The sequence below is a fragment of the Sus scrofa genome, chromosome 15, assembly GCF_000003025.6.
Source record: "Sus scrofa isolate TJ Tabasco breed Duroc chromosome 15, Sscrofa11.1, whole genome shotgun sequence".
Lineage (NCBI taxonomy): Eukaryota > Metazoa > Chordata > Mammalia > Artiodactyla > Suidae > Sus > Sus scrofa.
In genome coordinates, this window is record NC_010457.5 from 2,599,933 (window position 1) to 2,614,192 (window position 14,260).

Consider the following 14,260-nt stretch of genomic DNA (forward strand, 5'->3'; position numbering starts at 1 on the left):
TGAAGCAGCTGAACAAGGTGCTGACCCAAGGTCAGGTGGATTGCAAGCATTCCTCCCACCGCCTCTCATTTAACCAGGACCCGGAGATGTTAAATATTCTAACCATGTGGCACCAAAGGAGTCCAAGTGACAACCTCTACCTTGGAGACTGCAAAATCCTGAGAAGCAAAGGACTGTGGTTGATTTGCCCTTATATCTTTCTTGCCTATCACAACACTTAACACATAGTAGCTGCTCAAAAAAGTTTGCTGAACAGAGTTTTTCAAAAGAGTGATGCACCTCAGGCCAAATGCCCTCGCACACAATATACCCCGATCTCACCACCACTGGGGCCATCCTGCAGAGGGTCAAGCAAATATAATAAAAGAGATGAGATAAATACAGAGATGGTGACCAAGACAGGAAGTAAAGCTAAAGTGTTTCCCAACATGTGATACTTAGAATAGTAGCAGCAGCAGCAGCAGAAGCACCTGAAATTCCTGCTGAAAGCAAAAACCCATGGGGACCTCCCCAGCACAGGCAGTCAGACCTCCAGGGAAGGGACCCAGGATGCACATTATCATGCGCTCCTGAGGTAATTCTTAAACACCGGAAACCGAAAGGGATAGATAGGGAATAGGAAGCGGTAGGAGGCAATTACACTGAAACTGAGAATTAGGTGCACAGACAGGAAGACCAGCTATTATCTTGCCTATAAAGGCCTGATCTCTCACAAACACCTTCCTCCCGGGACGGCGCTCACTTTGATAAGTGGCCCAGGGCTGGCAGAATCAGAGGGAAGGGTGTTCAGACTCAAAGCAACGGTGCAGGGAAACAGAGAAAACAAGCCCCATAATTTATCTTAAAATAAAAATGCACCCTTTAAAAAGGGGACGGTAAAACATACCACATGTTTTGGTAGCACTAGCACCTCCCAATTAAACTACCAGGTCTCCCTTGCATGGAAGGCTGCCACCTTCCTGCCATTTTTCAACTTACAAATCTTTTTTTTCTTTTTTTTTCTTTTTAGGGCTGAACCCAAAGCATATGGAAGTTCCCAGGCTGGGGGTGAAGTTGGAGCTGCAACTGCCAGCCTACCCCACATCCACGACCTATGGCTCAGCTCACAGCAACACTGAATCTTTAACCCACTGAGAGAGTTCAGGGATCAAACCCACATTCTCGTGGATAACATGTCAGGTTCCTAACCAGCTGAACCACAACAGGAACTCTCTCAACTCAGATCTTATTTGAAGTCAAGTGGCCTTTCTGCAGCAGAGAGAAGAGAGTCTTACTTGAAGGGTGGAGGTAGATAATGTCTTTCACGGTGAAGTCTCGGGACTGGGCAGCTTTCAGACAATCAGCCAGCAGACTCAGGAGCAGGAGCCAGGCCAGGGCAGGGCCAGCCTCCATGGCAGAGCCAGGAGTCACTCATCCAGGGGGCCCAGGAGTGGGGACTTAGGACGACGAAAGAGGACTCTCACCTGAAATACAAAGCAAGATTCATCTCAAGGTGCAACTGGAGAAAGGCCCGGGGGGCCCTGCCCAGCTCCCGAGCAGGCCAGATGCAGGGAGGAAAGGAGCTGAGGGCACAAGGAAGTGAGTGGATGGGAGAGAAACTTTCCAGACTGTGATTGTAGAGCACAAAAAATTTCAACCCAAATCTATTCCTAATTATGTTGCTAAAGCTCCATGGCTAGCAGTCCCCGCTAATATCCAGCAGAGATGGTATCAAGGGAGATTGAATTTTAATGAAACCCAGCTATTTTGCCAGGAGTCTAGGGGATGGCTGCCAGAAGGCCACAATAAATAAGTCAGGCGCAGATGCTCAGAAGCATTTCCTTGATAACGGTGAAGGCCAGGTATGAGAGGGCGGCCTTCCTGGGTTCTGCTGCCCTGGGGAAACCTGTACAGGCGAGACTTTCAGGTTCAGGGCAAAAAAAAGGCATATAGGTAAACTGTCCTCTCCTGAACCAAAATGAGTCTTTATAGCTCCAAATCTCCTTAACACAACTAATATTACTGGCTGCATAGCACTGAAGTCCTTTATGTATATATATCATCTAATTCTCCTTATAACCCCATAACCCAATGAGGTAGGCACTGTTATCATCTCACTGTGAAGAAACTGAAGTCCAGCAATTACACAGAGGAGATGATTTAAACCCAGGAAGTCCAGCCACTGCATCCACGTTTTTAAATACTAGGTGATACTATGTTCTTTCAAAGACTGATTCAAGGTGCATAAACAAAACCTGAAGAAACGAGATCAAGGTGTCACTAACACTAAGAAATTATCATTCTCTCCTCTCTTTAAATCTTTTTCAATTACGATTCAATTACAGTTGAGAACAATAAAATCTATTAGGTTGAACTGTCCAGCTTACTTAGAATGTAACTATACATCTTAATTTTTGTGTATATTCACCTGCCATTTTACAGCTTTTTTATAGAGTCTGTTCCTCAATTCTACTATTTTCCACATATCATTATTTTAGCACCCATGTAAGGTGTCAAGTTAGGTTTTTTGTTTTGTTTGGTTTGGGTTTTTTTTTTTTTTTTTTTTTTTTTTTGGTTTTTTTATGGCTGCTCCTGTGGCATATGGAAGCTCCCAGGCTAGGAGTAGAACTGGAGCTGTAGCCGCCGGCCTATGCCACCGCCACAGCAACACCAGATCTGAGCTGCATCTGTGACCTACACCACAGTTCATGGCAATGCCAGATTCTTAACCCACTGAGCGAGGCCAGGGATCAAACTTGTGTCCTCGTGGATAGTAGTTGGGTTCGTTACCGCTGAGCCACAAAGGAATTTCCAAAGATATTTTTAAAATAGCATAACAAAATAAATTCTAGAATTATTCTATCAAAACAAATAGACTGAGAGTAAATATATTACAAATCAAAATCAATAGAGAAAATCAATATGGACTAATCAGATTTTAGAACACAGTATAGAGTAATATTAATCAAAACAGAATGATAGAAGGTATAAAAAATGAATTCAGAAAGTGGAACACTCTAAGGAGCTCAGAAATAGAGCTATTTCATGATACAAGCAATTTTTCAAAATTACGGCACAGGAAAATATTAAATAATAGTATGATAACTTTATTAAATATTGTGGAAAAGATTAACAGGCCCCAAACAATGCACAATACACTAAAATTAACTCTAGATGAATTGCCGTGTTCATTATTTTTTTTAAATAGATGAATTGCTAGAAAATAGAGAACTCTTATCAACCTCTAACAGCTTGATGATGCCAGCCTTGCCAATTTTATGCTCACTACTCCCTCTTCTGTTTAGGAATTGGTTCCCCTAAGCAAGTTTGCATTCATAAAGGGAATGAGCTGCTGGTTCACTTCATTCATTGACTGCCAGGCACTGTGCTAGGCACTTGGTTAAACAATGTGATGAGAAAACAAATATCAAGGATCTCTTGCCCTCCAAGAGTGACAGACGCAAACATTATGTCATCTTAAATGAAGCAATAGTGTTTCCTTGCACATCCATCAGGTCAGGTAAGATTTGCACAGCACCCCCTGGAACCTCGAATGAATCACATAAACACCCCATCTCTTCACAATCGGGGCTCAGTTACAAGAGGGATGGTGAAGAAAGCTTTCAGGTTTTATTTCACATAATTTAACATTAAATATAAACTAATTGCTAACCGAAGTCCTTTTTAATGTGAAACTTGACGTCAACACATACTAAATACTGCAAGAGACTCATTTTCATTAAAACATTTCTACACCACAGTTTTCCTTCCAGTTATCGATTTAAAGGTCTCCCTCTGCACAATCCTTGCACTAAGCATCATGCATTACTTAATGTCATCTGAAATTGACATTACCACAACTTCGGTGACATGGCTACCCAGCCATAAGCCTTCATTTCTCAGCTTGTGAGTTACACACAGAGGGGAAGAGCTAGATGCCTGGATTTGAAACCTTACTCCAATACTTTCTTGCTGTGCAACCTCAAGCCAGTTGCTTAACCACTCTTGCACCCCAGCATCCTCATCTACAAAACGAGGCTAATACTACCTACCTTGAAAATGCACTATGGGAATGGAAGAAACCAACATATGCAAAGCACTAAGAACAATGTCACACAGCAAATGACATGTAATATTTCCCAATATTTTTACTGCTATTGTTTTCAAAATCAGTCGGTTTTCGTTTTCTAAATGAGAGTAAACATGGCGTAGTTATCTCTGGCTCAACATACAGCTCACTTTCATTAAATCAAAAAAAAAAGTGACAATTCCCCAAACTACTATGACACATTGCAATCCATGTCTCCTCAACCCCAGCTTCAGTTCTATGGCCAGCTAGGCAGGGACAAAGCCAGTGGGGAGAGGCCTAAATGTCACCAGCATTTTAATCTGCTGAGGCTCATGAATACTCAGGGGTCTTGCTGCTGTCCCTATCAAGGAAGCCAACAGGTGGGTGCTGTTCTACACCCTCTCCGTCTGTCCCCAGGCTACCCTACAATATGTTCCTGCCCCATGATCCCTACTTAACTGCTTTGTTAGGATCTACTTGTTCAAAAGATAAGGAAGGAGCACAGGTCTCCAGCACATCACTTTGTATCCTTTTCCAAGCCTGTGTCTCCCCATGGGTTCCCACCCCCCACACATGGTGAAGCATCAGGAAGTTAAAACAACCATTTCATTCATTAAAAGAGATTCAGTTCTCCTTGGCAAGCTTGATTCTTTAGGCCTGACTTGTTTTCCAATGTGGAGGGTTTTTATTTTTAAGCCATGAGTTTTGTGTGTTTAATGGAGAATTTCCAGATTCTTAAAGTAGATGACACTTTATTAATCCAACACAGTTTACTCATGAAATTGTTTCTTCTTTAAGAAAAAAAATGTATTTCTAGGCTTATTTATGATTAGAAAGAGAACTGAAAGGACCAAGATGAAAATGATGCTCGATTTCTAATCATTCTGATGTTCTTTTTGCTCAATTTGCATGCTCAAAAATTTTTGATGAGCATGTTTTACTTTTATAAAGAAGAAAGCAATTCTTCGAAAACCAGTGCTTTTCAAGCAGTGAGTTTGATAGAATGATTTCACTTTTTATGCAAAAATAAAAGCCAGCTTTTCACCTAAAGCCAATGGATAAAAACTCAAAAATGTCCATGTCTCTTCTAAAATGGTAGAATCCCTATTTGATAGCATATTCTTTCCCACTTTTGCCATGCCCTTTGCTTACTGTCATGGGCCAGGCGCCCTTCATAGCAGAAGCTGTGCAAGGACTAAAGATACTAAGACTTTACTTGGGAGAAGCAAGCCCAAGACAATGAGAGTAAAGGAAAAAGAGTGAGAGAGGGAGAGAAGAGGGAGGGAGAGACAGACAGGCAAAATGAAGCTAGAAAATATAAAGCAATGTGATTTTAGGTTACCGTGCTGCTCATCATTTCCTAAGAAGCCACAGAGAACTGGAGGATTTCAAGGACTACCTGCACTTAGTGGTCCATGGAGGGAGAAAGGGAGAATTTATCTGCCTGTTGCCTTCCTATCTCTTGTTTCTCATTGATCAAGGTTGATGCCACAAAGAACTCACTCCCCTACATTTCAGCAGTCAGAGTGGAGGGTCAACCTCGTGTGGATGGACCTCTGATCAAGAAAGAGAAAGGAGTTACTATTATGGCTCATTTGGTTAATGAACCCGACTTATATCCATGAGGACACGGGTTCGATCCCTGGCCGTGCTCAATGGGTTAAAGATCCGGCATTGCCATGAGCTGTTGCGGACGCGGCTCAGATCTGGTGTTGCTGTGGTTATGGCGTAGGCTGGAAGCTGCAAGCTCCAATTGGACCCCTAGCCTGGGAACATCCATGTGCCATGGGTGTGGCCCTAAAAAGCCCCCCCCCCCAAAAAAAAAAAGAAAAGAAAGAGAAAGAAGGCACCAGTCAGGAATCTGAGAAAACATTCGAGGTTTATCTCTAGTGTATGTGCTAACAATTCTTGTAAACATCATGTTGCTTTTTTTAGAGTTTTGTTATTTTTATTTGAAAAAAAATGTATTGAGATAAAATTCACGTAACAGAATGCATCATTTAAAAATAATACAATTCAGTGGGATTTTTTGTTTGTTCATAATAGTGTGCAACCATCACCTAGTCTAGAATATTTCCATCACACAAAAAAGAAATCTTGCACTCATTAGTGGTCACTCCCATCTCCCTCCTCTCCCCACTCCCTAGCAACTACTAAGTACCTTCTGTCTTTATGGATTTGCCTACTGGGGACATTTCACGTAAATGGAATCATACAACATACAGCTTGTGTCTGACTACTTTCACTTTAGTATAGCGTTGTTAAGGTTCATCCATGTTGTAGCGTGAAACAGTACATCATTCCTTTTATGGCTGAATAATATTTTGTTGTATGGATATACCACTCATCAGTTGGTAGACATTTGGGTAATTTCCACATTGCGGCTATTGAGAATAATGCAGCTATTAACTTTCATGTCATTTTTTGGTATGGACCCGTGTTTTCATTTCTCTTAGATATACACCTAAGAGTGGAATTGCTAGGTCTTATGGTAACTATGTTTAACTTTTTGAAGAACTGCCAAACAGTTTTCGACTGTGGCCATACCATTTTGCATTCCCATCTGAAAAATTGCTCCACATCCTCACCAACACCTACTTTCACTGCTTTTTCTTTTTTCTTTTTTTTTTTTTTAAATTTTAGCCATCCTAGTGAGTGTAAAGTGCACTGTGGTTTTGATGTTCATTTCCCAAGTGACTAATGATGGTGAACATTTTTCATGTGCTTACTGGTCATTTGTATATCTTCTTTGCAGTAATGCCTATTCAAATTCTTTGCTCATTTTAAAAATTGAGTTATTGGCTTTTTATTGTGGAGTTGTAAGAGTTCTTTCTATGTGCTGGACTCTGGACTCTTTTCAGATATATGACTTGCAGATGTTTTCTCCCTTTCTCTGTGCTGACTTTTGAGTTTCTCCATGATAGATGAGGCCTACACATTGCTTTTTATAAAGAGAGATTTGGGAGTTCCCATTGTGGCTCAGCGGAAAAGAATCTCACTAGTATCCACGAGGACGCAGGTTTGATCCCTGGCCTCACTCAGAGGGTTAAGAATCCAGAGTTGCTGTGAGCTATGGTGTAGGCTGCAGATGTGGCTTGGATCTGGCATTGCTGTAGCTGTGGCATAGGCTGGCAGCTACAGCTCCGATTCAGCCCCTAACCTGGGAACCTCCACATGCCTCGGATGTGAACCTAAAAAAAAATAAATAGATAGATAGATAGATAGATAGATAGATAGATAGATAATTTGTTTTCCTACACAAGTCAAGCTCATCACAGCACAGACACACCACAGATCTGCATGCAATGCACAGTAAAATAATGTGTCTACTTTAGAGTAGCCAGAGCCATATTTTCCACCTCTCTTTTCCGGGAGAAAACAGGATGGGCGGGCCTGTTTAATAATGTCACCAACTGCTTTCTTTCCTACAGTAAATCATGAAACACCACTCACTCTATTAGTATTTTCTAGGAACTGAAAAGTGAAAGATGAGTGACACACACTCCCAGTTAGTCTAACTGCTACTGAAATATGGCCTCTGCTGAGGGGGGTGTATCTTTTCTCTACAGATTCTCAGCAGTGGATGGAGCTTTAATCCCTCAACCCGACAAATACGATGCTGGACATGCTCAAGGATATGAAGGGTCTTTTCTAGGACTTTGATGCTTTCCCCTGGAGCCCACTGTGTCTTTGGACTGTTCTAGACATTTAGAAAAGATGTTGCATTTCCTTTTTGTGCACTGCTATTTGAATAACCACTGAGGATCAGTCCCTCTCTTATGAAGAAGTACACTCTCATTTTCACAGCTCTGTGACCTTTCATTTGTTATTTATGAGCTTTTGCAAATCTAATACCAGTCTGACAGATTTAATTTGTGCTCTAAATTACCTTTGCATGAGTTACTCAACTGCTGGTTTTATTCCAATAGATTACTTGCTACATTTTGAAACAGAAAAAAAAAAAAATTAGTTCAAGATCTATTAGATTTCCTCCACTTGGGAGAAAGTTGGAAAGACCTGCATTCTGATTTTTACTCCATGGTACGAGACAGTATAAAAGAGGATTTCTAAATAGTCAGAGAAGTGATAGAACCATAACCCAAGTCAAGTTTTACAAATCTCCATACCAATGGCTATGTCATACAGAGTCCGTAAAAGAAGATTATTCTCAACTCCTTAAACTGGTCAATGGAAGACAATGAAGCACTTCCGGAAGCTTCCATTGAATTAGGTGCCAAGTACTAAATGACAGTGTCTCAGTACTAAGTCAATATATAAGCAATTGTGAAGTAGAGAACTAATTCAAATCTAAATATTTTTCAATTCTATGTATATTGAAATATGAAATGCGGAGTTCCCGTTGTGGCTCAGCAGTTAATGAACCCGACTAGTATCCATGAGGATGTGGGTTTGATCCCTGGCCTCACTCAGTGGGTTAAGGATCCAGTGTTGCCGTGAGCTATGGTGTAGTTTGCAGATGCGCCTCAGATCCCACGTTGTTGTGGCTGTGGCTGTGGCTGTGGGGTAGGCCAGCAGCTACAACTCTGATTCGACCCCTAGCCTGAGAACTTCCATATGCCATGGGTGTGGCCCTAAAAAGACAAAAATAAATAAATAAATAAATAAATAAATAAAAATAAAATTAAAAAAAGAAATATGAAATGCCTTAATAAGAAAACAAAACGGAATTCTAAAGCCTGAAAGATCACAACAAATCTTGATTTACTTTTCCATACATGACTAGATGTGGTGCCTTAATGACCCAAAAAAGTCAATCCAGCTCCCAAAGTGTAAACTAAGGCACAATATCACAAAACTAAGTCTACTTAAATATATCATTTTGACCATGGTGCCCTTCTCACAGTTTGGGGCTTGCTCATAATATGTGGTGGGTTTTTGTTTTTGTTTTTGGCTATGCTCATGGAACATAGAAATTCCCAGGCCAGGGAATTGAACCCAAGCCGTAGTGGCGACCTGAGCCACTTCAGTGACAACACCAGATCCTTAATCCACTGTGCCACAAGGGAACTCTAATATGTGGTGTTCTAAAACATGTCTGCGAATTTGTTGATGTGTCACCCTTAAGAAGTGTGGTCTAGGAGTTCCTGTCGTGGCGCAGTGGTTAACGAATCCGACTAGGAACCATGAGGTTGCGGGTTCGGCCCTGCCCTTGCTCAGTGGGTTAAGGATCTGGCGTTGCTGTGAGCTGTGGTGTAGGTTGCAGACGTGGCTCGGATCCCGCGTTGCTGTGGCTCTGGTGTAGGCTGGTGGCTACAGCTCTGATTCGACCCCTAGCCTGGGAACCTCCATATGCCGCGGGAGCGGCCCAAAGAAATAGCAAAAAGACAAAAAAAAAAAAAAAAAAAGAAGTGTGGTCTACATTTTCTCCCCTTAATTCTGGGCCAAGCTTATTGACCAGTTGACCAGAGTATTGTGGAAATGATACTATATGACATTCAAAGATAGGTCATAGAAGGTGATTCACCTTACACCCAGGGCTCTGGAATACTCAACGCTGAAGACATAAGCAGTCTGAGTGCTGTGGGTGCCATGCTGTGAAAAAGTTCAAGTAGTACAAACAGAGCTACTGAGAGTTCATGAGGAGAGAGAGCTTTGCTGCCAGTCCCCAGATGCTCCAGCACACTCTTCTCCCCTTGACCCCACCTCCAACCACTGTTTGATTTCTACTGAATGGGCACACCAAGCAAGAACTTCCTAGCCAAGCCCCTCCCACATTCCTGACCCATAAAAACCACGGCAAAAATGAAATGATGGTTACTTCTTTATGCCACTAGGTTTTATGGTAGTTTGTCATGTGGGAATAGTCTAGAACATAAGGTACTCAAGCAGGAGAGCTAATTATGAACTTCAGTTCTAGTCATGAAGATAATTCTACTTTTCACATTTGTTGCAAGGCACAGAAGTCCAAATCAAACAAGCTATAATCAAATCTGAGGGGAAGAGAGGAAGGGGAAGAGTTTTACTGTCTCACTTCACTGTCCAGCTTAGACACAGTTGGGCTTTAACCCTGTTATCAGGAATTTCCATCACTTGGCCCTGCTCTGTCCCCTCTCTTACCTTGATGCTCATTCAGGTCTTCTTAAGCTGTGGCCACCAGCAGCTTTAGAAGCATTCCCAAGGATGCCATTTCCCAACTGTTCCAGAAAAATCCCTTAAACCGGGAGGAAGTCCATGTTTGGACCATAATTGGTCAGGGGAATGTGGCATTCCATTGGCCAAGGCTGAGTCACTAGCACATTGTTGAGACAAGCACATAGTGTCAACTTCATGGAAATCGCATAGTTTGAGAATAGAGAAGGTACTGGTTTCCTAAAAGAAAAACTAAAGCACTATCTCCTAAGGAAGAAAAACTGGATCCTGGGCCAGCAAAATCGCACAGATGTCCATATGACAAACAATACGGATTTCTAAATAACCTCCTCGGTCTGGAAGTGCAAGATTATGCTTACAGTAGGTCACATGAATATTTCTGCAAATGCCAGAAGGTGCCGAGGCTACCTATTGATATGATTTTCTTCTATAAAATGGATTGTCTCCATTACAGTTTTCAAATCAAAATGCAAGGTTTTAACCTAAGAACCCATAATTCAAGTGGGCATTTAGAATCCATTTTGCCCTGTACTTCCCCTCTCTTAGGGAGATGGCTCTTCAATAGACACACATTAGTGCTGCTATTGGAAAACACCACATTCTTCCATGGTCCGTCCTACAGGCCACTGTCATTTGGGCCAAGGCCAAGCCCATCAGAGTTCTTCCTGGTATTTTTCAAGCCAGAACTGGAAAAAAAACAATTAGCCCTCTCTGAAATAGAATCCCCCAAGAAGCAAAACTCAGGAACATGTGTATATCATGTTCCTCACCACACGAAGAGAACAAAGCTTGCTAGCCAAGTGAGACAGACAGAGAGGAGACATGGAGAGAAAAGCTTAAGCTGCGTGCAACACTTGCTTGTGGCCAATTTTTAACTCTTCCCTTAGAAGCCTCAGTCTCCATCTAATAAACAGTCTCTTTTGCCCAGGCTACTATGTGGTGACTTTTTGTCCCTTGCAATGAGGCGCTCTGACCAAGTCAAGTGTCCTCCAAAAGGGACCAGTGCAGCTACCAGTTTAAATTTTCCTTTGAAATAAATATGTGCTTTACAATAATACATCCTTAAGGCATACCAACTAAAATGTTAGAGTTGGTTTTTAAATGTCAGTAATAGAGAAGCAGGCAGAGATTACCTCCTTTAGACTTCATAGATATTGATGTTCCATTTCCATAACCAGCAGGGTAAATGATGTTCATATGCTCCCAATTTGAATTGAGGATCTATCTGCATAAAAATCAACGCTTTAAAAAATTTTGTATTTCTTTTTCAGGAATCCCTTGGCAAGAGTTTGAGTTATAGGGAAAAGCTGCCTTTCTGTTTTGCCCTAATCTGATCTAAAGGTCAACTGCATCAAAAATGCTTCAGTTCCTGAAGGATAAATGATGTCTGGACGAGTATGCCTAGCCTTATGTTCGCATTTCTAAAAGATGTTGTATTAACTCTCTTCTGCTTGTTGGCTGTATGCTTACTGCTTCCTCTAACAATTTGGAGGTTCTGAAGAACTTGACAAGAAGGCATTTTGAAGTGCAAACAGCCATAGGGTATAAAGTCCAAGAACTCTTTAGGCAGGAATGGAACACTGGGTACATTACAGCAACAGCCTGCTTCCCCCCCCCACCACCCTTTTAAGGCCCCACCCTCAGCACATGGAGGTTCCCAGGCTAAGTATCTAATAGGAGTCACAGCCACCAGCCTACACCAGAGCCACAGCAAGGCCAGATCCGAACCATGTCTGCAACCTACAATGGCAATGCCGGATCCTTCACCCACTGAGTGAGGCCAGGGATCGAACCTGCAACCTCATGGTTCCTAGTTGGATTTGTTTATACTGCACCACGGCAGGAACTCCCAGCCTGCCATTTTAAATTCACTTGGAAGGGTGCAGCAGTTTGGAGAAATCTTTGTTTTTGTGTCTGTTATTAAATGCTTCTCTAGGTTTAAGGATGTCATGTTTTCATTTTATTTTTTTCTAGGAATTTTCATCTTAGAAACCTTCCAAAAAACGTGAATGTTTAAAATGTACTCAGAAAAAATATGATAATTATAAGTAGATTAAATCAGAAACATATTTGTTCTTGTGTTCAAAATAACCCAGCTCCAAATCCAATATTCAGATTGCCAGACAGACGTCTTCCACCTCTTGATCAAAGGAGAGTTATCTTGGTATGTACAGAGGCAGTCTTCGCTGTATTCAGAGTGGTGCATTCATCTTTCCTCTGCTAATTTAGAGTGTTTCAAAACTTCAGAAACAAGCAAGAAGTGCTAGCAATAATCAGTTATAAAGCAGTCATTGCCGGCTGTAAATTCACGGAGATGTCCTGCAATGTTTGAAGCAAGTTTTACTGTCTGGGACCGCTGCGTGATGTTTAGGGTCACTTTGTTTTGGTTTTAGAGACCTGGTGTGAAGATTCTTTTTTGAGACCTTGAGGCCTATGAATTCTTCTGTATCACCCCACCCAGGGGCCTTTGGCCACTGCCATGCTCACCCCCACTAAGGGTTCTCTGCCTCTCCAGCCTATCTCTCACCATGTTCTCCGAAAGTCAGATGTAAACAAATGACCCCACATCTCTAATCTCTTCAAGAAATATGTATGCATGAAAGCCTGGCTCACAGAGAAAATACCACTTCCTCTTGCACAACCTATAGTGGAGGGTATTCATTCTCCTAAGCTCCATGGGTTCCGGGGGCAGGAGGAAACCAAAATTCCCCTCCCTCCACTGTAGCTTACAAATCATGGCTCTTCCTCATCAACGTTTTGCCTCCTCCTCTCAATGGCTAAACCAGCTGCCCTCCTGGCTGTCAGGAAAAGGTTGGAGGATAAGAGTGCGGTCCATCATCAACTGTTCGCAATCTTAACCTAATCCGACTCTCACCCAAGATTAAGGAGAACCAACCCATCTAAATCTTATTTACTTTCTTGCATAGAACAGGGTTTAGCCCAGGGTTCCAAGAATCCTAATCAAGTTTTTGTCAAAGAAATGGCCTTGAAGATGGTTTCCATTTAGCCATTTGTAATTCGAGTTCAAGGAAACTGTAATTGTTAGTTCTGTAGGTGTGGCAAGCCCTTTCAGAATTTTTCACAGGGTGGGAGAGCCAGCCTGTGCTCTCTCTTCTTGTGGGGAAAAAAAAAAAAAAATCAAATTGCTAACAATGGCTTATGTAAAAACCCTGTGGCTTTATTTTTTTTCAAATCACTTGGTTCTTTGAAGCTACCTATAGACTGTCCTTGATTTATGATGGCTCAACTTTCAACTTTACAATATTGCAAAAGTGATAAGCATTCAGTACAAACCATACTTGGAACTTTGATCTTTTCCCAGGCTAGCGATATGCAGTACAGTCTTCCCACAAGATGCTGAGCAGCAGCCACAGCTCCCAGCAGCCACGTGACCATGGGGGCAAACAGTCCATAAGCTTACAACAATCTGTACCCATAGAAACATTTGTTTTTCTCTTTCGGTTTTCAATAAATTACATGAAGTATTCAACACTTTATTATAAAATAGGTTTTTCTCAACTGTAGGTTAATAGAAGAGTCCCCAGTGCATTTAAGCTAGGCTCGGCTAAGCTACGATGTTTCATAAGCTGGGTGTATTAAATGCACTTTTGATTTATGATATTTTCAACTTACCATAGGTTTATCCAGGTGTAACACCATGGTAAGTGGAGGAAGATCAGTACTAAATCTTAGCCAATGCCTCTCATGTAATAAAGAATATGTTTTTTAAAACAAACACATCCGTACACTCATCACCCAATTTTCTGATCAAAAAATACCTTAGGTGGAGTTCCCATTGTGGTGCCTTGGAAACAAATCCGACTAGTAACCATGAGGTTGCAGGTTTGATCCCTGGCCTTGCTCAGTGGGTTGAGGATCCAGCGTTGCCATGAGCTGTGGTGTAGGTCACAGAAAAGGCTCCAATCTGGCATGGCTGTGGCTATGGCGTAGGTCGGCGGCTACAGCTCCAGTTTGACCCCTAGCCTGGGAGCCTCCATGTGCCGCAAATGCGGCACTAAAAAGCAAAAAATAAAATAAAAAAATTTTTTAATTAAAAAAAAAATAACTTAGGCTACACACTGTATGTCTCTCTTCCAAGAG

General features: G+C 41.8%; 1 protein-coding gene across 5 annotated transcripts in view; it reads right to left on the minus strand.

Moving 5' to 3' along the window:
• The window catches only part of LYPD6 (LY6/PLAUR domain containing 6), a 116,535-nt gene that overhangs the window by 20,314 nt on the left and 81,961 nt on the right, over nt 1-14,260 (minus strand). For all 5 annotated transcript variants that reach the window (XM_003133259.5, XM_013983919.2, XM_021074962.1 and 2 more), the window contains one exon: nt 1,275-1,463. In XM_003133259.5, coding sequence (XP_003133307.1) covers nt 1,275-1,392 — 118 coding nt within the window. In that variant the 5' untranslated portion in view covers nt 1,393-1,463. The remainder of the gene's footprint in view (nt 1-1,274; nt 1,464-14,260) is intronic.